The sequence below is a fragment of the Equus caballus genome, chromosome 16, assembly GCF_041296265.1.
Source record: "Equus caballus isolate H_3958 breed thoroughbred chromosome 16, TB-T2T, whole genome shotgun sequence".
Lineage (NCBI taxonomy): Eukaryota > Metazoa > Chordata > Mammalia > Perissodactyla > Equidae > Equus > Equus caballus.
The window spans coordinates 12,497,892-12,519,972 of record NC_091699.1 but is presented as its reverse complement, the minus strand read 5'-3'; the positions used below and the strand labels follow the sequence as shown (position 1 = coordinate 12,519,972).

The 22,081-nt window shown below is 41.2% G+C and overlaps 1 protein-coding gene across 2 annotated transcripts in view; it reads right to left on the bottom strand.

Annotated features, from left to right (window-relative positions):
• The window catches only part of RAB7A (RAB7A, member RAS oncogene family), a 53,460-nt gene that overhangs the window by 15,289 nt on the left and 16,090 nt on the right, over positions 1-22,081 (bottom strand). For both annotated transcript variants that reach the window (XM_023619873.2, XM_070237161.1), the window contains 2 exons: positions 2,958-3,018; positions 585-711 (listed from right to left, as the gene is read on the bottom strand). In XM_023619873.2, the coding sequence (XP_023475641.1) occupies positions 585-711; positions 2,958-3,010 (180 nt within the window). In that variant the 5' untranslated portion in view covers positions 3,011-3,018. The remainder of the gene's footprint in view (positions 1-584; positions 712-2,957; positions 3,019-22,081) is intronic.

Sequence of the window (22,081 nt, the reverse complement as noted above, 5' to 3'; positions counted from 1 at the left end):
TATAGCCAGAACGTGAAGGCTTTCCAAAAGCCATATAAAGGAATCTCTATTTTATCCTAAATGTTGAAAGGGAAGCCTTTGAAAGATTAAGCTGATACCTGAAAAAAAAAACCGATTGGTTTAATAGAAACACAATGTGGGCAGCTATAGACAGGACAGATTAAAAGCAGCTAGAAAAATAAGGAAACTACTTTAAGAGCTACTGTGAGAACCTAGGGGAGAGACACAGATTTTTTTGGTTTAAAGCACGAGGTAAGGATATTAAGAAAGAGACGAGTTAGAGACAGTTTGGAGACAAGACAGAGATCTATAAGTTGCCAAATTTAGCAAAAAACAACAAAAAATAGCAAGTCCAGTTAAATTTGAACTTTAAAAAAACAATGAAAAATTTTTAGTATGTCTCATGCAATACCTGGGACATACTTGATGTCTTGTATTATCTGGCAATCTTAATTGTAGACAATTATCTACGAATATAACAGTGGGATTTGAAGACCAGGGAGGGAAAATGTCTATGCACAAAAAACAAGTCAAGACTGAATGAACTAACAAGGCTTAGTTGGCAAGTTGAGATGTGTGCTTACCTGCATTGTAACTAGTCTGTCATCCACCATCACCTCCTTTGTAAGAAAGTCTGCTCCTATTGTGGCTTTGTACTGATTACTGAATTTCTTGTTCACATACTGGTTCATGAGTGATGTCTTACCGACTCTGAAATTGCAGAAAAACCACAAGTCAACTAAGATGGGACTGAAAATTGATTCTGACACTTGCAATTCTGAAGGAACCCACCTATCTTGAAGGAAAACAAGGAACTGCCGTCACAACAGAGGGCAGTGCCAGCAAACTTCCCAGCATTACTCACTTGACGTTATACTTTCTCCTATGATAAATACAGGGCACAGATGTGAACCAGATGTTGAAAAGCTGCTTACAAGTTTTGCTACAGGCTACTTAGATGACAGAACCTAGTATTATTTTTTTTCCTTCCAAAAGGATGCCAGAAAATACTCTTCTTCTAAAAGAAGCTTCAGCAGTAAGGTCACTCTACTATTCTAAAAATATCTCTGCCACCTTGGGTGTCTTTCCATTTAGTGGCTGCTATTCAGTCCAAAAAAGTAATAGCAAGAGGAAGCCACTGGCTTCGAGGAGACATATACACCAGTCAGTCAACCTGCTGCTTCAAAGTTTAAAATCTGAAGCAGAGAAAGCACCAATATTTCCTCCAAATCAGAATCTACCTCAAGGTATGCTCCTCTAGAGCTGTTTTCCAGTAAGAAAACTCAGCAAGAGACAATTTGTGATTTTTTGGTGATGAGGTTAGTTAGAGCAGACAGAAGATAATGCAAAAACTTTCCTCATAGCCAATAATATCACCTTTCTTTCCCGCAAAGGAACACATTCACTTTTATATGCAGAGGACCTAGAAGTACAGATATAACCTAAGGTAGGGTTCTCCCACCCAAGATACCTTAATCGGAATTTCCAGGGGACAGGTTAGAAAATTTGTAATTGAACAAGAGCCTGGTGATTCTTTTCAGGCAAGTTTGGGTATCAAAGGGCTGAAAGTAGTCCATCTCAATCCTGGCAGCACACCAGAATCAGCAGGAGAGAGGGTGTGAGTGTGACAGAATAGTAGAGGGGGAGGGTAGGGGGAGGGGAGGGAGGAGAGTATTTAAGTACTGCCAATTAGGCCCTACCCTGGTCTGGGCAAACATTAACTTTTAAAAGGCTCCTCAGGTGATTAAAAGACCAGGCAGAGGAGAAAAATGACCACCTTTTTAAAGGAAGGGCAGGGAAGTTTTGAATAAGGAGGTACCTCTGCATTTATTATTATTATTTATTTATTTTTAAACATACACAGCCTCCAGTCGGTCTAAGCTTTCACAGGTCACTTCAGATGTCAAGTCTAAAATAAAAAACTTCCCACAGAATCTTAATAGCTACTAAACAGTTAGTTACTTGGTTAGTGGCAGATGTAGGATCAAAACCCAGATCTCTCCAGCTATCCCACTACTGGGTATTTATCCAGAGAACATGAAATCAACAATTCAAAGAGATTCACGCACCCCTATGTTCACTACAGCAATATTCACAACAGCCAAGACATGGAAGCAACCCAAGTGCCCAACAACCGATGAATGGATAAACAAGATGTGGTGTGTATATATATATATATAATGGAATACTACAGCCATAAAAAAGACAAAATCATGCCATTTGCAACAACATGGATGGACCTTGAGGGTATTACGCTAAGTGAAATAAACTGGACAGAGAAAGACAAACACTGTATGATTTCACTCACATGTGGAAGATAAACATACAGATAAGGAGAACAGATTAGTGGTTACCAGAGGGGAAGGGAGTGGGGGGAGGGCAAAAGGGGCAAAGGGGCATAAATGTATGGCAACGGATAAAAACTACACTATTGGTGGTAAACATGATGCAGTCTATACAGAAACTGAAATATAGTGATGTACACCTAAAATTTACACAATGTTATGAGACAATACAACCTCAATAACATAATTTTAAAAAAAGAACCCAGTTCTCCAGTCCCAGGCTCCTTGGAATATAGGCCCAAATCAGGCACAGCAGTAGAAAGATACTGCAAGGTATATCCCAAACCTCATTTAATAGGCATGATGCCAATGGCAACAAATCTTCCCTAGTCTAACTAGCTTGGAGAAAAGGGATTCCATGAAATTGTCCATTATTAGTTGATTCAAACAGCCACCCTTTTCCCCAAATCATGCCAAAATTAGAGAACAGGGGTTACATAACAAGGGATCATTCAAATTTCTGCTGTACCCTGAAACAGCAGGAAGACCTATGGTCCTCATGCCACTGCTATTAGAGAAGTGGCAAATGTCAGCATGGAGGGCATGGGCACCAAGGAGGTGAAGTTCAAATCCAAGCCAATCTGTTAGCTCTAATTTATGAGAAACACTTACCCAGAATCTCCCAAGATGATAACCTTCAGTAACACTTTCTTCCTAGAGGTCATCCTTCAAACTGAAAGAAGAAAAGAGAAAGCACTGTGAGTGGGATGGGAACTACCTAGGTGAACCAGCTCCCTCGGCACAAACATCTAAGGAGACCCAGGAGCACTGTGGCCTGAGCCTTCCTGCTAGCTATTTCCCTACTACACAGGGGGCCTTGAAAGAAAGCAGTATGACTCATTAGAACTCTGGACCCAAGAGCTAGGGAAAATAGTATGGCAGGGGTATCCTGCCCCTCGGATGCTGGATCAATTTGGATTAATGCTCCAACTTAACAGCTCAGTCCTGCTTCATCCAGACCTTTGCTCAAATACCACTTCCTCAGAGAGGTGATCACTTCACCTAAAGTAGCATACCCTCTCCCTATTTGCTCTCTATCCCTTTCCTCTGCCTTCTTTTTCTTTAGAGCACTTACGACTACTTCACATTTTTATGTATTATATTCCCCACTGCATCTCCTGTGCCAAGTAGAAAATTACCAAATATTGGATTAGTACGTGAATAATACTTGACTTGACTTTGCAGCTCTTGGGACCACCTTTTTCCAGAAAACCTTCCAGGCAGCCTTCCCCACCCTTGACCAGACAATATGTGAGATGCCTAATCTTTGCTCAACTCTCTTCTACAACTTGCCATGCCGTGGCCTATTTACTTATCGAGACAGGGCTCCTGTCTTAATTACCTCTCAGTCCCCAGAGCCTGACTCAGTTGACTTTCAGAAAATGAGCAGCATTCAGAAAAGCAGGAGTCCTAAACTCCGGAGCCCGATGTTAGAGACGTATCTAAAGACTGCTGGAGGAGTGCTCCTCCTCAGACAGTTGGAATCCCCAGTGAGGAGGCATGCGTTCTCCTCTAGAATCAGGAATTCAAGACTGAATGTGAGCACCCTCAAAAATGACACCTATGCCTTCTGAGAACTCCTAGCTTTGGCCCATTATCCTCAGCGAACACTGAAACAGCCAAGGCAGGAGACTAAGAGTAACAAGTCAAGGATTGATATCCAATTCCTGCCTTCAATGGAGCTGAAGAAAATAAGCGTTTATACATAAACAAAGTAGGTAACGAAGTGGGTTCAATAAAGCTTACCAGTATTCTACAGTTTGAGTGAACAAGACAATCAAGATTGGGTCTCAGAAAAGCTATGTTTTGTTTTTGTTTTTTGCTGAGGAAGATTAGCCCTGAGCTAACATCTGTGCCAATCTTCCTTCACTTTATATGTGGGTCACCACTACAGCACAGCTGATGAGTGGTGTAGGTCTGTACCGGGGATCCAAAGCCATGAACCTGGGCCACCGAAGCAGAGCATGCCAAATTTAACCACTATGCCACGGGGCTGGCCCCTCAGAAAAGCTTTCAGTTTCTTTAGCCGCCTAGCTTCCTGAAGGCTGAGACTGACAGTACCGCCTACAGCAGGTGTGACTTACGCATGCAAATAATGATCCCAGACTATCCAGATTATTATTCTGCCTTTTCCATTTTGTTATTAGCTGTGTGACCCTGAGCAAGTCATTTAACCTCTCTGTTGGGATAGGGGTATACAGCTAATAGTTCTTATATCCTAAGTATGATGTGAGGCCTTAGTGTTAAATGCTCAGGACAGTGACTTGAACAGAGTAAGTGGTTAGTAAATGTTGGTTGCTATCTTTTGAACATGTGCCAAATAGAGAGATGAATAAATAATAGAACACAGAGTCCAAAAGGCAATCAGAGAACCAGTAAGTCACAGGGCCTAGGTGAGGTAATTAAGCTACACTTCCCTGTTTCCAGATGCTTGGCTGTCAACTGTTCTCTTTCAACAGGTGGTATTGCACGAAAGAACACAAACTGAAAGGAAATATTAGAGCTGACCCCTGCCCCGGAGGGAAGGATTGGATAATGAGCCCTGTGCTCCGCAAAGTGGCATTTTCCATGGCTTCAGAAACAGTGTGGGAACAGGAGCCAGACTAGAGGCAGTTCACCCAGGCACTTAAATCAGGCCTCATGACCTACCCCAAGGGTCAAGGTGTCTCACTGCCCAAAGTCTTGCGCCCATGGCTAGTCCATGGAGACCCCTTATCTCAGCTTGTCTATAAAACTCCTACAAATGCTAGTTAGGGGGAAGTATAAGATGAGCTGGAGTTGTGCAAAGCCCGTTTCCTTTAGTATTCCATCATATCTAGGTTTTTTCCCCCCATCAGTAGTGAGAGGTATACCCCAAATCACCAGTTATCTGTGGAGTCCCAGAGCCTCACCTTCGTCTCCAGGGACCGCCCTGACCAAGGTTTAAGAGTTCATCCCAAGGTCTGGTACTACATTTTGGGCTAGAGATCAGTTTATAACAGTTGGGACAAGTTTCAAATTCAAAGAAGGTCAAATTAAGGAAAGAGATGAAAAGAAGATGAGGAGCTCTGCAAAGAAATTCTGAAAGAATATTTAAGAAAGTCATTGATTTTGAGAATGGGAAAAGTGATTTCCATAACTTGGTTTAGGAAGTTTCATCGGTATACCAAGTATTATTTAATAATATTAGGAAAAAACAGGGGCCGGCCCTGTGGCCGAGTGGTTAAGTCCACACATTGTGATTCGGCGGGCTAGGGTTTCACCAGTTCAGATCCCGGGTGTGGACATGGCACCGCTCATCAAGCCATGCTGAGGCGATGTCCCACATAGTAGATCCAGAAGGACCCACAACTATGTACTGGGGGGCTTTGTGGAGAAGAAAAAAAAAAAACCCAAGAAATACACTTCAACCTCCCTGCTCCTGCATGACAGATTTCATGTTTGTTTCCTTTTGTTTTTGCTCACACAGGCTACAGGCATGCCCCTGTGGCCATCTGTCAGGGTGACCCTCTTGGGCACAGAACATGATGCCCGTGAGTTTGTTTCCTCATCTGCAAACTCCAGTGACAGTAATCCCAGAAACTACCTGAGGACACAGCTTGGAAGTACCCTAAGCATAGGACCTAAACAAGAAAAATGACAAGTTTTACTGAGACAAAGAAAATCTGAATAAAAGAAGAGATATTTCCAATAGGAAGCCTTACTGTAAAGATATGAATTCTTCCCTATTTAAACAACTCCAAGGATTTTTTTTGAATTTGATAAAACAATTCTTTTTTCTTAAAAGTAAATGCACAAGAGTCCCTTCGATTCCTTCCAAAACAGAGTAATGACAGGACACTTGCCTTAACAGTCTCAGAAAGTATGACATAAAAATACAGTATTAACAGTGTGGGGTAAGAGTAAGACTAAACAGAAAAAGACTCCAGAAATGAACAACTTGGACAAATACATCATTATAAAATTCAGCAGCAAAAGGATGAACAATTCATTAAGCATTGGGAGCCAGAAAAATTCAGTGAGAATTAAGATCCCTACACCTTATCTTCTAAAACAGATTCCCCAAGCAGATTTAAATGTAAGATTTAAATGCAAAAATGTCTATGCATGAAGTTGAAAGGGATATGCACAATATTTACAGGTTTTTCCTGGGTGGTGGCATTACAAATGGTTTTGTTTTCTTTATACTCACTTATTGAGACCTTTACAGGAGTACGTTATCTTTACCAAAATGGAAAAAGTGAATTCAATTTTCAAGAAAAATGTTAATCTGTTGATTTTTCAAATAAGTTTTCTGATTACAAAAATATTTCTTGTTCATCAGGAAGACAAATTACACGTGAATGCAGATTTTTCTCTTCACTTAGGGCTTGCTAAAGATTCAACGGTTGTTGCAAATGGTACACAACAGCGGATCTGAAGGAATCTCACATCTAGTTTCACCAGGACCTTGATCACTGATGGCTTTAGACTGGCAAAAGTTACGAGCTATGTTTTTGTACTTACTGTTCTTCAGGATCAAGAATGGGACACTTGTTTCTAGAAAAGAGCTAAGAAAACAAACAAAACAAAACTTCAACACAACTTTTGCCACAAGAAACTGCCCAAGCAGCAGTGGCTTTGAAATTTCCACTGGCAGTTTCTGCTTTCTGTTACCCATTTTCATCACCACCTTCACGGATTTCTGAGGACTGAAATTATTTTTTAAATCCTGCAAAGTTAGAAATGCACAAACCATTTCCTTTTACAGGAGAAACTGAAGCAGGCAGAGCAGAAAGGAAGAAAGACTTCTACAAGATCTCTAACCCCTGTGTTCCTTGGAAATGAACATTTTAGGTAACATCCATTAATCCGGTTACATACGACTACCTGCTCAAACCTGTCAAGAATAAGGTACTTTCAGAACACATTTCCTTCCTTCTGCTATCAAACCAAACCCCATCCGTGTGCTCTGGAATGAGTTCCTTGGAAAAACAAGCATTTTTTGGAGCAAACACTAACAGTATTCCATATGCTGAATCGATTCTTTCCCTCAAGTGTAATATTTCTCGTGTAACAAACCAAACCTAGAATTTTCCTCCATTAGTCTGGAGTTATCGCTTTCCTCATCTCTGAAGCAGAGAAGCCAACTGGTCATAAAGGTAGACACAAGAAGGAAATCACAAGCAGGTAAAAAGTTCAGGAAAACACTGTTCGAGGATCTGGGCTGGGCAGGGTCAGTGAGGTCAGAAAGGGCCTGACAGAGAATGGTCAGGGGAGGGCAATGAGAACAAAAGGCTGCTGTGGGAAAAATGAGCGGAGCAGAATAGGGTAGGAAGTGGGGGGTCAGAGGGCCATTTCAAAGCCTGGCTCTTGGAGAAAGAACCATCCTGTAATGGTGATCAGAAACACACAATGACTATTCTCACGTAGAGGTGAGACTCTAGGCAGGTGTAGTATCAAGGAGTTGAAAGCAAAGTGTTTGCAAAGCCGTCAAGACAACAACGTAAAACGCAGGGAATGACACTGAACCAGGTGTTACCGTGTCCAATGTCACAAAGTAATTAAGCGGCAGAGCTGGAATTATCAGGTGTGTCAGCCCAGGCCCCAACACTTAACCATTACGCCATTCTGCAACACCAGCTCTCAGTGAAAAGAGGATTCTGGTTCACCAGGGCTGGGAATCAGTCCTCGATTAGGCATTTTAAAAAGTTCCCTCTGACAGGCACTCACACCAGGTTTGGAAACCACTGACTGAGGTCAATAACCACTGTTCTGATTCACATGTGTGCCTGATACAAAATAAATATCTGAACAAATCTAAAGGTTCAACAAGACTGGGACAGTGAAACCAATTGATTTTCTATAGTCTTTTAACATTCTTACTTGCTTGGTGTTTCCAAGCTGCCGACCTGTAACAGCCAGATCTTAACCACAGTTGACTTTTCTGCTACTCTGTCCCTGCTCCTCCCCCACCTTATTAAAATACTGAACTGTAGAAAATTCAGAAAGGTACAAAAGAATGAAGCAAAGAGAAAAAGACACCCACAATTCCACCTCTTAGAAATAATCACTATTAGCATCAGGGTACAGATCTTTCCAGTTTTCCTTCAAATGGTTGAGATCATACTGTCTAACTTTGCATCTGGTTTTTTCTACATTAAATATCTTCCCATGAATTAATGTTAAGGTTGCATGACATTTCAGCATATGGATAATCCCACTCCTTCCCTTGTTGTTAACCATATGGTTATTTTTAATTATAATGAGATGAACCTATGTATAAATCTGTCAGCATAATCTGATCAGACTCGCAAACGTGTTATTACTCAGCTGAATAGTACAAATATTTTAAAGGCCTTTGAAATACACAGACAAATTACTTTCTAGAACAGCTTTATGTCCACATGCACCAGTATTTCCATGTCACCATACCCCAGCTATCATTAGTACAAATCACTGTTAATCATATAAGAGGGTCAACCAGTTCCATGCGCATTACTTAGATTAGTAGAGCCAAACATTTCAACCACATCTCTCTCAGTTGTCTGATGGTCTTTGCCTATTTAACCTAGTAGAATGTGATTTATTGCACACATGGTCTAAACAGAGCATTGGGAAGGAAGACTATGGGGACAACACAGATTTCAGAAGTAGCAGGCTTTGAGCAGATTCCGAAGTACCATTACAAACCTTAACCAGCACGAAACATCTCCATCCCATGTTCTTCCAAGATTTCACGCTCTGTACCCGACCATTAGACGAGACCCAGCAGTTATCCTGCCCTCAAAACTGACGAACTTCAAGGCTGAGAGTGAGGTAGACAAGCAACATTTGCTGATAAGGTTTGGAGAAGGTTACAGGGGAGAGACTGGGAAGGCATTTGAAATCATAAAATACTACTGTGCTGGTCATCAAGCTAAACAGTAGTGTCTGTCTGTAGGCAGACTCTTTTTTTTAACTTTGCAAACTGAGGAATCAGATTAGGGCCTGAACAGTGGAACAGCACAGCCCACGAAACAGCAAGAAATAAACACCACTTACTGAAAGCACCCTGTGCCAGGCACTATAGACTTTCCTGAGGTCATTCATTTATTCCTCACAAAAAGTCCATAAGGTTGAATTTTAACGTAGCAGATGAGGAAACAGAAGCTAATAGGAAGTCACCAGGTTTCTAAAAATATTGAGATGTGAGACTGAAGCCCAAGACTGATTACAAACACCTTCACCCCAGCCACTACATTGAGTTGATCACCAAGACCAAAAAGACATTTAATGCTTCACAATAATCCAGAGGGTGAGATGGAGTGCATAGACAAAACAAGACTGGCACAAGTTGCTGAGGCTGAGGGATGGGTGCATGGGGGTTCATAAAACTGTTCTCACTACTTTTGTACATATTTGAGATTTTTCCATGATAAAAACTGTAACTGCAATTCATACTTTAACAAACTAGGAATATCTCTAAGAAAAAAATAAAGAATGTATAGTTATTGTCATTAATAAAAATACATTTGACAAACTTTCATGGCAAATGTAGCCCAGATTAAAGCTTGATAATCATCTCTGGTTATCTGTGATAATGAGCCTCTGGTTGAAGGGAAGGCAAGACGGTTTTGCCACCACAGAAATCTGAGGCTAGAAGCATCTGGCATATACCTTCTAAAAAGGAGCCCTAAATGAAAAATTACACTATAATTTTGATAAGAGTAGGTAACTTCTTTTAAGATCGGCTTAAGGGAGAAAAGATAATATGAATATGAATTTAGATTTCCATCCCAGAGGAGCTTAAGATGGAAAGACAAAGGCCAGAATAAGAGCAGAATTCCCAACAAACAGTATCACCCAGCCAATTCCAAGTACAATGGCTAAAAGGCACTGCATAGGGTTCTAGAGTAGCAGAAGACAGCCATAAAATGTTATAAGGTGAATAAAAAACAACTCTCAACAGTACCTCCAAGACAGGAGGTGCAAGGAGGGAAAGAAGTTACGACTCTGGTTGCTGAAGGTAGGTCTGCTTGATGAGCACAGGGAACACAGATGACAAGTGAAAGAAGACTAGCTACACAGAGGCCTAAGCTCAAACCGACCATTTTGATATATGAAAGCTCTCATCACCAAATGCTTCTCTTGAAAGTTCACTATGCACTCGCCTCCAGGCTAAGTGTCTTATTCGTTGTATCTCATCTAAGGAAGCTTGAAGGTTAAGACAACTTAGTGCTACATATGGGATAGTTTACGGGTGTTTTAGTGTCTCTTTTGGGGATGGGAGTTGAAGCATGGCCACTGACAATCCAAGGGTTAGCGAATCCAGGAAATACTCTACTATAAGAAAGGAAAAAGGACAGAGCATGACAGACTGGCTTGAATCAAAAACGGCTTCAAAGTTCTAAGCCCAGGGAAGAGGCAGAAGAAATAATATCATTGAATAATTTTTTCAAAGATATAGGATTAAAATCGAAGTTGTAATTTCAATTACGTCAATTATACACCAACAGTAGTAAAAATGTCCCACCAATAAGAAAATAAGAAACATGGAAACTAGAGATGTTTGCAAACTCCTCCATCAGATGGAGGAACCAAATGCAGGTACAAGAAAGTGAAGGAGAGAAAAATGTAGGAGGTCACAGCAGTCTCTTCTCCATCCCTGAATGTCCAACTCCAGCAGTGCCTGCAGCATGAAGGAGCTTGGTAACAACTACTGCTTGGACAGTGCACACGCCTGGAGGCCACAGAAGGGACCTGGAGAACAGCGGTCTTTCTTGGTTTAGATACACAGTTCCAGGGTGCTGGCTCTGTGAGTGCCTTCTAGGCTCAACCCAGGACTAACGATTCTAAGTTTCTTAGTACAGGTCAGTTCCTATTCAAATGAAAACTTTAGCCTCTCGCCCATCATGACATCTCATATATATCACTTAGCAGGAAAAAGCCATCTGACAATTCTGGCCAGGGTGAATTCTCTGAAGCAGCCATAGTACTAAGTGTTGCCTGTGCTCAAACTTAAAAGGTAGAGACATTACTTCCCTGCGTGCAGTGATCTGTGATCCTTTAGCAGTAAAGGTTGAAGGGAGTAAGCAAAAATCTGGAAAGATTATAGAAAACAGAAGGAAATGCCTTGACACCCTCTTTTCCTCATCAAGTTTCAATAATTTTTGTGGACAGGCCCACAACTCACTAGAGTCTACCATGGCCAAAAGGGGCAAACTGGCACACGTTCACATCAAGGAGTGGCTAGACATCAGAACGTACAGTTACTCTTGCTGTTACTTCCGTAAGCAGACCTTAGTGCCATTAGAGCAGCGCTGTGCCTTAGCTCTAGCCCAGGTAGATTCTGGGGTACTATCAGGGGTGACCTTCTTGTACACTGACTGCAAGGCAGGTAAAAAGGAGCAAGAGACAGACAGCAAGGTTCCCCACGCATTTGGGCATCAGCCACTGCCACAAGGGAGAACTGTTCTGGCATATAAAGTGTTTGTCCATTCAGTTAGGGCTCAAATGGCAGCCTCTTCCATAGCACTCAGGACTTACACACACAGAAAAGTAAGGTAACTTGTCTAAGGCCACCCAGCTAGTCACCTGAGGAGCCAGGATTTGCAATCAAGCAGCCAGCTCCACAGTTCTTGCTCCTAAATGGTTTTTCAACAAGAACCACTGGCTGCTTCCCCAACATGCAAATGCTCACCAGGTATCCAAGGGCAAGGTACCAGGTCACGTTCTATTTTACAGTTCTGCTTTGACTGTTCCCATTCAAATTTGTTTAAGGAACTTGAGATCACAGCCTCCAGTGAATGATAACCAGAAGGAGACATTCCCAAACTCTCGGGGAGATGGTTAAATGGTTGTACTGAACACAAGGGAGAGAAAGATGGCTAGAAATTGCCCAAATAAGGCAATTTAAAGCCTACTTCTCCATGCGGCAGGTGCTCTAGCAGTGGGAAGACCATGGGCTTTGGGCTCACAACCATGGGTTCAAATCCCATCCTAAATACATGTGTGAACTTAAACACACCTCTGCTTTCATGTGAAAAATGAGGATCCTCAACAAATGAGATAAAGCAGAGAAAGCTTCCAGCATTCCACCTAGCACATGAAATATATTCAATAAGTGGCTATTATTACATGAGGCCTTTTTTGTGATGAAAAACTTGTACCTAGCCAGCAAGTATTTCCACCTTCCAAATCTCATTACCGCAGTCTCTCATACTGACTTTATGATTTTTGTTATATCCACGTCAACTCACTGAAAGGTATCTGAAGTCCCAGTTATATTTCTAATACATATCACACATTCACTTTCATACTACCTAAAATCATAATGTATATCAGCAATGATACACCGTGTCATAAGTTACCAAACACTGCAGTGGAGAGTCCTATTTAGCATAACACTCTTGTTATTTGAGGAAGATATATGGCCAATGCCAATACAAGAAAAAGCAGAAGGGAGAAGTGAGCACTGGGTCACTGAGTGACTTACTCCCATATACCAATTCTTGCCTCCGCTTCTATTGTTTTTCAGCGACAGTATAGGCACATGAGCCCGATGAGTAAGGGTTACCACTCACATGATCCTAACCCATGTTGGCTGGACCACCTGAGACTAAAATATCCTCTGTCTTGACACCCCTCCTCTATGCCTCACTTAATCACACTTAAACATGTCCAATCACACGTCCCCATTTTACTCAGGAACAGTGGTCACTAACCATGACCTAAGGGTAAGCACACCTAGTTCACTTCAAACACTTGCCAGTGCCCATTAAGTTACTGAGCTGGATGTTGAGGATGACCCACAGAAAACTGCAAACACTTTCTTATTTCAACAAAAAGCCATCAAAATTCTCTATAAGCTGAACAAAAGCATTCTGCTTTGTAGCTTTCAAGTGTTAAACTGGAAACCTCAGGAGTCAATTCACCTCACTAGACAACTCTTTACTGGACAAGGGGTTCTATATAATTCTATAAATAGTGAGGCCAGTTGTAGAACAAAACCAAAGCGCCTTAAACACAACCATAATGGGTCCTTAGAAGTCATTTTATCTCAACTCTTTACTAGGACAGAGACTTCCTCCACAACATGGACACATCACCCAGTTTCTGCCTCAACACGTAGTGATAAGGAACTACCTCCCGTGCCGTGTTACAGTTTCAGAAGCTGCAAAGTGATTTAGAGACACCCAGTCTCTCCATCGCCAGTCCCAACATCTCTGGTTTTCTCAACTCCTCTCTATGCAACATAACTTCTAAATCCCTTAACTTCCTGGTTACCTACCTCTGACTGGATTAGATTCACTATACCTCTTACGATGTCTGCATCTTTGTACAGTATCGCCCATTATTAAAACATGCTGGAATGTCACCTAAGGACAAAAAAAGATGACTGAGAATTTTACAAACCTCTAAAAACTTACTCAGCTCTGAAGCTCTCAACTGCATTCACAGGTACCATTAGCCTTAGTAGTATTATAATCTTCCAGCAAGTGTACTGACATTGGGTTAAGCTTCACTATAATGCCAACCCTTGATTAGTCTAGACCATGTATTCCCAATGGGGGTGATATTAACAATAGTTTGTAGCCCTCTAGGAGCCACAGTATATAAACAGATATATATACAGGGTATGACTGTGGTATTAAAATTTCATTGGGGCAGGGGAGACAATTGGGGGGAAAAAAGTCTAAAAATGTCCAGGGGTCAGAAGGGAGACGAAATATGAAAAAAGGCCGAGAAGCACTGGTCTAGATGTGGCTCAACAGCCACACGTGGCTAGCACTTACCATACCGTACAGCGCAGATACAGAACATTTCCATCACTACAGAAAGTTTCATTGTTAGTGCTGGTCTACCTTCTGGAGCATTTTACCAGAATCAATAATGTAGTCCTCAAACATCTCAAATCTCAATTTACGGCCATTACTCATTTCATTACTGATTATCTAGCCCATCTTCTTTCACTCTTGAAAACACAGTGAAGATACTGGTTCTTTAAGGGCAAACTTTAGGTATTATTTAACATCTGAATTTTTTCATTAGAATACTACAGCAAGATAGTGGCTGCATCGTAACCACTTCAAAATATTTGTAGCCATTTGTCCTAGCAAACCAGGGGTATTCAAACACTATACTAGGTCCTTTGCGATCCATTGAGACTGAGGTTTAGTTAACTATTTCAAAATCACTGGCTTATGGGAAATGAGGTGAGCAGAGGAGCAAAGGAATGTTCAAATCAAAGCACGCAATATTGTTAACAACATAAGGAACATTAAGGACCAGAAATTGATTGCGTTGATCAATAGGAATAGCTTTTATAGACTCCTTGACTATGTAAGGTAAAACTATAAAAACTTCAATCAAATCTTAAATCCTTCTCTGATTAAGTGTGAAAGTTGTTAGTGACAGTTTAGATGGTTTCATCAGATCAGAGAAGGTCCTCTTTAGGAATTGTATGCAGTTTTGTAAGGCAGTCACATGTATTTTATTCTCAAGTACTCTTGTAAGAACCACGGTGAACTAAGGTGTTTCATACGGCTTGCTTTATATTCTAAAACGTCTTTCTGGCCACTTCCTGAAACAAGATGCCAAAGTAAAAGAAATCCTGTCAGGTAAATGATAATCTGTTTCCACACTTGGAAATTTTTAAGCTCCAAAACAAGTATAACAAATAATGCAAAATCTAATATCATGTCTGCTAAGGTTAGATGCCAAAAAGTTAACTTCCATCATTCATGGGATACATGACCTAGAGTTCTCAAACAGGGAAGTCCAGGTAATGTGGTACAGTACTGCCACAAAGAAAGAAGGAAAGAAATCGAAGAGCAGGGTGAATTATATCAGATGAAAAGCAAATGTGTCCTTTTTCCTCCTGGTGGAGAAAGAGCAGAGACTAATGTAAGACAGACTCAACCAGAGCTGACCAAGCAAGACGAACAAGGTTCAAATGAAGGCGAGGTGGAGAGCCTCACTTTAAAGCCAGGCAGCCTACCAGTTTCCATCTTAACACAAGCTGTGGCCAAACGCCAGGCTACAAATGTCAAGGTTATATTAGTGTCGCCTCTCCTCCCCAGCACTTCTGCTATTTTCCAATCAATAGGCCCCAAACCAGGGCTCTCCCTGCACGGCAGCCCACCTCTCACACATTTAACTGAACGGCGTATAACTCAATGGCTGCTGGGTCTCCAGAATATCCAAGAGCCTTTAAATTCCAAAGATGCTCCAGCTGGAAGATTGGTTTGTTTTTTCAAAAAGGTGAACATCAATTTCAACTTCTGTTTCATTACACAACCCCAATCCCCCCATCCCTACCTTTTCAAAGAAGATCAAAGGAATCAGAAACTATGTTATACAGTATTTCTCTCTGACATTAGAAGGTGGAAGGTGAGGGGCCGGCCCAGTGACGCAGTGGTTAAGTCACACGTTCTGCTTCAGCGGCCCAGGGTTTGCCGGTTGGGATCCCAGGTAGGGACAAGGCACCGATTGGCAAGCCATGCTGTGGAACGCATCCCACATATAAAGTGGAAGAAGATGGGCATGGATGTTAGCTCAGGGCCAGTCTTCTTCAGCAAAAAGAGGAGGATTGGCGGCAGATGTTAGCTCAGGCCTAATCTTCCTCAAAATAAATAAATAAATAAAATTAGTAAAAAACAAAAAGGCACAATGTTAATAATTGTTGAAGTTGGGCCATTATACCAGGCTCATCACTCATGTATGTTTGAAAATATCCACAATAAAACATTAAATGAAATTTAAAAAAAGGGGGGGGAGGCGGAGTCACCCCTAGGGGAAATGAAAGTGAGAGCTACACTCTTACCCAATGTTTAAGGATCTAAAGACTTCTAAACCCTTGAGTCTTTCTTGCAAGTCAGATACCAGAAATGCAGGAGTTCGACAAGTCTGACAATTTGTCAAAAGGGCTGCAGCTCAGTGGCTATCATCCTCAGAACAGATACTCGAAGCAGAAAATGCTTCGAAGTACATCAGCTTTAAAATAAACATCATCTTTCATACTATACTGCCAAAGTACATCTAACAGGCTAAGCCTAATATGCACCCACTGGGGCTTAAATTCACAAAGCCTCTCCACCAAGAACATTTTTAAACAAGTGTTTAAAAACATTAATATGAAAGGAAAAAAAGAGAGACTAGTATTATAAAATCTCGTATCTGTAAGAAAACTTAAAATTAAAAAGAGCATGGATGTCTCCAACGGGAAATTATGCATTATTTACACTTTAAATTCTATCACACTTCCTTCTGGGTTATTCGATCCAGCCTTTCACTGCTCCCGACCTACTTACTGTAAGCTGTAGAGAAGTGATGGTGGTACAGTGACTCTTGTCTATGGATACACAAATAAATTCTACCTGGACAATCTTCCCCCGTGGGCAAGTCAATTTTGTGTCCATTTGCATGTTCTTTTCAACATTACTGACCTACATGTATGTCTGTTGTTTGTATTCTTTTTGTGAACCGGTTCTAACATTTCCCCCCTGCTTTCCACACTTAATGAGTTAAAAAAAATGTCTGACCACTACTGTTCATCTGACCACTACTGTTCATTTCATATTTAAATGACAGTGATCTTACCTTTTCTTGAAAATTATCTTTTAATAATACCCATCACCTAGATTTAACAGCTAACATTTCCAAGAAAATTTTAAGCATGTGTGGTCCATCTTCACAGGCAAATTCAATACTCTTAGAGAGAACTTGAGGAGTGATGAGATTCCTAATAGTCTACAGCTAGTCGCACAAAGGCTATGTCTTCATAGACATACGGCTATGTCCAGTCAGAAAGCTATGGCTTTAGGGGTGTTTCCATACTCTTCCCCCAAGGAGGCTCAGATCTGCTCCTTATTCGGATGCAAGAGGAACTGTGGGATAATAGAACAACAAAGGCTTAGGACCTACAAGGCTCTGGTTAGAATCAGGTCTCTGAAACTAACCAGCTGTGCAAGTTGAGGTAAATAACTTGTCCTCCTTGGGTCTTATACTGAATTCCTACATTTGAAAAAGGTGGGTGGTTTTATCTTCTTGTGCTCCCATTAAAATACAAGAATGACGGTGTAAAGGAGCCAGAGACCAACGTCTGGTATATTACCATTAAGTGGCAGCTTATTACTATTAAGCTCAATTTCTCTCTACGTTTCGAATTCCTGGAGCTATTGCTGGTTCCTGGTGAAATGGAGTGAGCCCCTTATTAACTGAATACAACATTCTCCAGCTCAGTGTGCTGTGGGATTCCTTTGATCAGTGCAATTACAGAATCTATTTTAATTTTCACTTTTCTTGTTGAGATGAGCCCCATCCACGACTGAGGGAATTTTCCATCAGATATAGAACTCAAAATTAACATTTCTTAACATTTAAAAATAGGAGAAACAGCAGCAAGAGTCTAATCAAGAAACGAGCATCTACAATAAACAAACACAGCCCTCAGGATACCAGTGTGCCTCGGCCAGGACACCTGTGCTGGACTACAACTCTAAAACATGGGAGCTTAAACATACTAAAGGACTGATGACTATGGATTAAGTGCTCAACCATGTGACACAAATTTACCTCTCCTGAGAAATTTAAGAGGTAAGAGAGGAAACACAGGCTAAAAAGGGAAGGAAGAAGGCAAAAATCAAACAAGGACCTGAAAACTGGGAACATTTTGTATGACGGGAACAAGAACACAAAATTAGAAGACGGGGTATGTAGTAGCCATTGATCAAATGCTTCCTCATCCCAAGCAAAACAGAACTCTTTCTCTAGCAAAGCAAGGCATGGAGCCAGAAGAGAGCAGTCCTCATACTGTGGAGGATCTTAGGGGCTCTGCCACTGCACCTTCTGCACAGGGAGTCTAGCCACACACTCAGAGATGGAAGCAAGATATAGATCAAGCAAACCTGTGATGAAAAAAAGAAACCAGGCAAACCACTATGGACGTATTTCTGAAAATTGTGACACCTCCTCAAGAAGAGCTGCAGGTAGGTCCTTCAGTAGGTATTCCAAGAGAAGGTACTGTTATCGTAGGAGAGGACAGCTCCATGCGTGTTATTGCCCCTGAAGACCTTCCAGTGGGTCAAGATGTGGAAGTAGAAGACAATAATATTGATGATCCTGACCTAGGCTAATGCTCTCATTCTCTTCAGAGGAAGTCCCAGTTCCCTACTGGGCTTTTGGGACCCTCTGTGACCTGTCCCCCTGCAGACCTTTTCCCTCCCACCTACTCCTTGCACTTTACTCACATTGAATTCTTCAGTTTCCCACGGATACTGTGCCCATGAGGTTTACTCTCTGGGAAGCCCATATGCTGGGCACTTGGCCAAACTCCATTGGGCTCCCTGAGGTGAATCAGACATAGATCCTGCTGGAAGAGCATGGTCCAGCTTGGAAGACAAGATAGGGACCTAACTATAGCACAGTCACCTGCTCAGAGGTACAAAAGAAGGACATTCACAGCACAGCACATGCTCACCTGCTGCTGGCACTATCAGGACAGCATCCTGAAGGAGGCACCGTCTAACAGGGCCCCAGGGCGCATGGCTCTGACCGCAAGAAATGGAGAGGAGGCATTCCAGACAGAAGGAAGCTGGAGTGTTAGGGACATCCAAGAGAGAGGTGGGGAGTAAGGCTGGGGAGTGGGGAGTTCTGGGACCATTTCCCATTGGTGCATTTTGCTCTGTGTCTCCAAACTTAAACATCCCCCCAGCTCATGGCCTGGAAAGCAGTCGGCTCTGATAATAGAACACTCTGCTAACGAGACTTTCTCCTCTTTTGTGAGCTTTGGGCCTTGGCTGGCTGGCCAGTGGCGGCTGCTTATTTTCCTCATTAGTCCAAGCTATAATAGGAGAGTTTAACCCATTCACACTTAATGTAATTATTGATAAGGAAGGATTTACTTCTGCCATTTATCAATTTTTTTGTACATTTTTTTTCTTCAAATCCTCCTTTATTGATGTTTTTTGTATTATGTTGAATTTTTTTTCCCCTTTTTCTCCCCAAAACCCCCCAGTACATAGTTGTGTATTTTTAGTTGTGGGTCCTTCTAGTTGTGGCACGTGGGATGCCACCTCAGCATGGCCTGATGAGTGGCACCATGTCTGCGCCCAGGATCTGAACCAGCGAAACCCCGGGCCACAGAAGCAGAGCGCGCGAACCCAACCACTCGGCCACAGGGCCGGCCCTTAAGTTGAATTTTTTATGTACCATTTTGATTCCCTCTTCTTTCCTCTTCCATATATTTATCCTTTTCTTAGTGGTTACTTTGGGAATTACAATTAACATCTTAAACTTATAATAACCTAGTTTGAATAATATCATTTAGTTTCAATAGTACACGCTCTGCTCTTACACATTTCTGTTTCTCCTCTTTACACTGTTATCACAGATTACATCTGTATACATTGTGTGCCTGTTAAGATAAATTTATAACTTTTATGTTTCTTTTAAATCATGTAAGAAAAGACAAAACAAGGGGCCAGCCCAGTGGTGTAGTGGTTAAGTTCATATGCTCCACTTCAGTAGCCCAGGGTTCAGGGGTTTGGATCCCAGGCACGGACCTATGCACCACTCATCAAGCCATGCTGTGGTGGCGTCCAACATAAAATATAGGAAGATTAGCACAGATGTTAGCTCAGAGCCGATCTTCCTCACACACACACAAAGACACAACAGAACAACAATATCTTTTATGTTTACCTATGTAGTTACATTTATCAGTATTATTTCTTCTTATGGCTCTGAGTTAGTGTCATGTCTTTTCATTTCAGCCTGAACAACTCCCTTTTCTTGTAGGGCAGGTGTACTGGTAATGAATTTCCTCTGCTTTTGTTCATCTGGAAATATCTTAATTTCTCTTTCATTTTTGAAGGATAGTTCTGTTGGATACAAAATTCTCAGTTGATAGTTTTTTCCTTTCAGGACTTTAAATATGTCATCCTTACAGCCTTCTGGCCTCCATGATTTCTGATGAGAAATTGGCTGTTAAAATTTTATTTAGGATCCATTGCATATGACAAGTTGCTTTTCTTGCTTTCAATTTCTTTAGATTTTGACAATTTGACTATATAATGTGTCTTAGTGTGGATCTCAGAGTTTATCCTCCTTGGAGTTCACTGAGCTTCTTAGATGTGTTGATTCACCAGGATTAGGAAGTTTTTGGCCACCAAAATTTTTAAAATGTCTTGTTCCTCTCTCTCTCTCTATTCTTCTGGGACTCCTATGAAGTGTATTTTGGCATGCTTAATGTATCCCACAGGTCCCTCAGGCCGTGTTTACCTTTCTTCATTCTTTCCTCTTTCTGTTCTTCAGACTGAATAATTTCAGTTGTCTTACCTTCAGCTTCCTGATCTTTTCTTCTGCTTACATCTGCTGCTAAACCCCTCTAATAAATTTTTCATTTCAGTTAGTGTACTTTTCTGTTGCAGAATTTACTTGGTTCCTTTTTTATAATTTCTCTTTCTTGATATTCTCATTTTGTTCAGACACTGTATTCCCAATTTCCTTTAGTTCTCAGTCCATGATTTCTTTTAGCTTCTTGAATATATTTAGGGCAGCTGATTTAAATTTTTTTTTTTTTTTAAGATTTTTAAAAATTTTTCCTTTTTCTCCCCAAAGCCCCCTGGTACACAGTTGTGTATTTTTATTCATGGGTCCTTCTAGTTGTGGCATGTGGGATGCCACCTCAGCATGACTTGATGAGCGGTGCCATGTCCACACCTAGGATCCAAACCAGTGAAACCCTGGGCCACTGCAGTGGAGCATGCAAACTTAACCACTTGGCCACGGGGCTGGCCTCAATATCTTTGACTACTAATTCCAAAGTCTGAGCTTTTCCTGGGATGGTTTCAGTCAAATTCTTTTTTTCCTGTGAATAGGCCACATTTTCCTGTTTCTTTCTATGTTTTGTAATTTTTTTGTTGAGAAATGAACATTCTGAGTATTATAATATGGTATTCCAGAAATCTGATTCTCCCACTCCTTAGGGATTGCTGACTGTTGCTTGTTGAGAGCTGGAATTGTCCATTTGTGAGTATGCCACTCACTTAGGAAAGACCAGCAGCCCATTCCTTCATGAAGTACTTCTCCATACAGTTAGGTTCCAGAGTTCGAAAAGGGTTGATTCTAATCACTTTTTCCAACTCAATGGTTGACCTGGTAGAGGGACTGACCGCTAAAGCTTCCTATTCTGTCATTTTGTATGACATCACTACGGTCTATAGTTTTTCTAATTTAAATGTCAGTGACCCAGTCCAATTTTTAGACCTTGACCAAACTCATTCAAGCCCTTGAATCTCTGCTAATCCTCTCAGCAGAAAATGCCAGGTACATGCATATTCTTTGGATATAAGGTATGATTTGTTTTCTAGTTTTGGTAAAGGATCAGGATGAGTCACTCTTTCCTTAAATGTAACTCCTTCCTTAAATCTCTTGTAACCACAGAAGACTACCATAGGAAAGGATTCGGTATGCAGGAGAAGACAATGATAATCTAATACAATAGCACAGACTCAAAACATCAAACTAGTGACTCTTGGGTTTAAGCAATGTTCAAAATACTAGAAGTGAAATGTAATATTAAGAGGCGGCTGACAAGGAGCATGACATAGAATTTACTTCAAGAATCTTTATTCTGGGAACAAATGCCCAGGGCTCTGAAACTGCAGCTGGAGTTAATACTTTTTTTTTTTTTTAAAGATTGGCACCTGAGCTAACAACTGTTGCCAATCTTTCTTTTTTTTTCCTTCTCCCCAAAGCCCCCCCAGTACACAGTTGGATATTCTAGTTGTGAG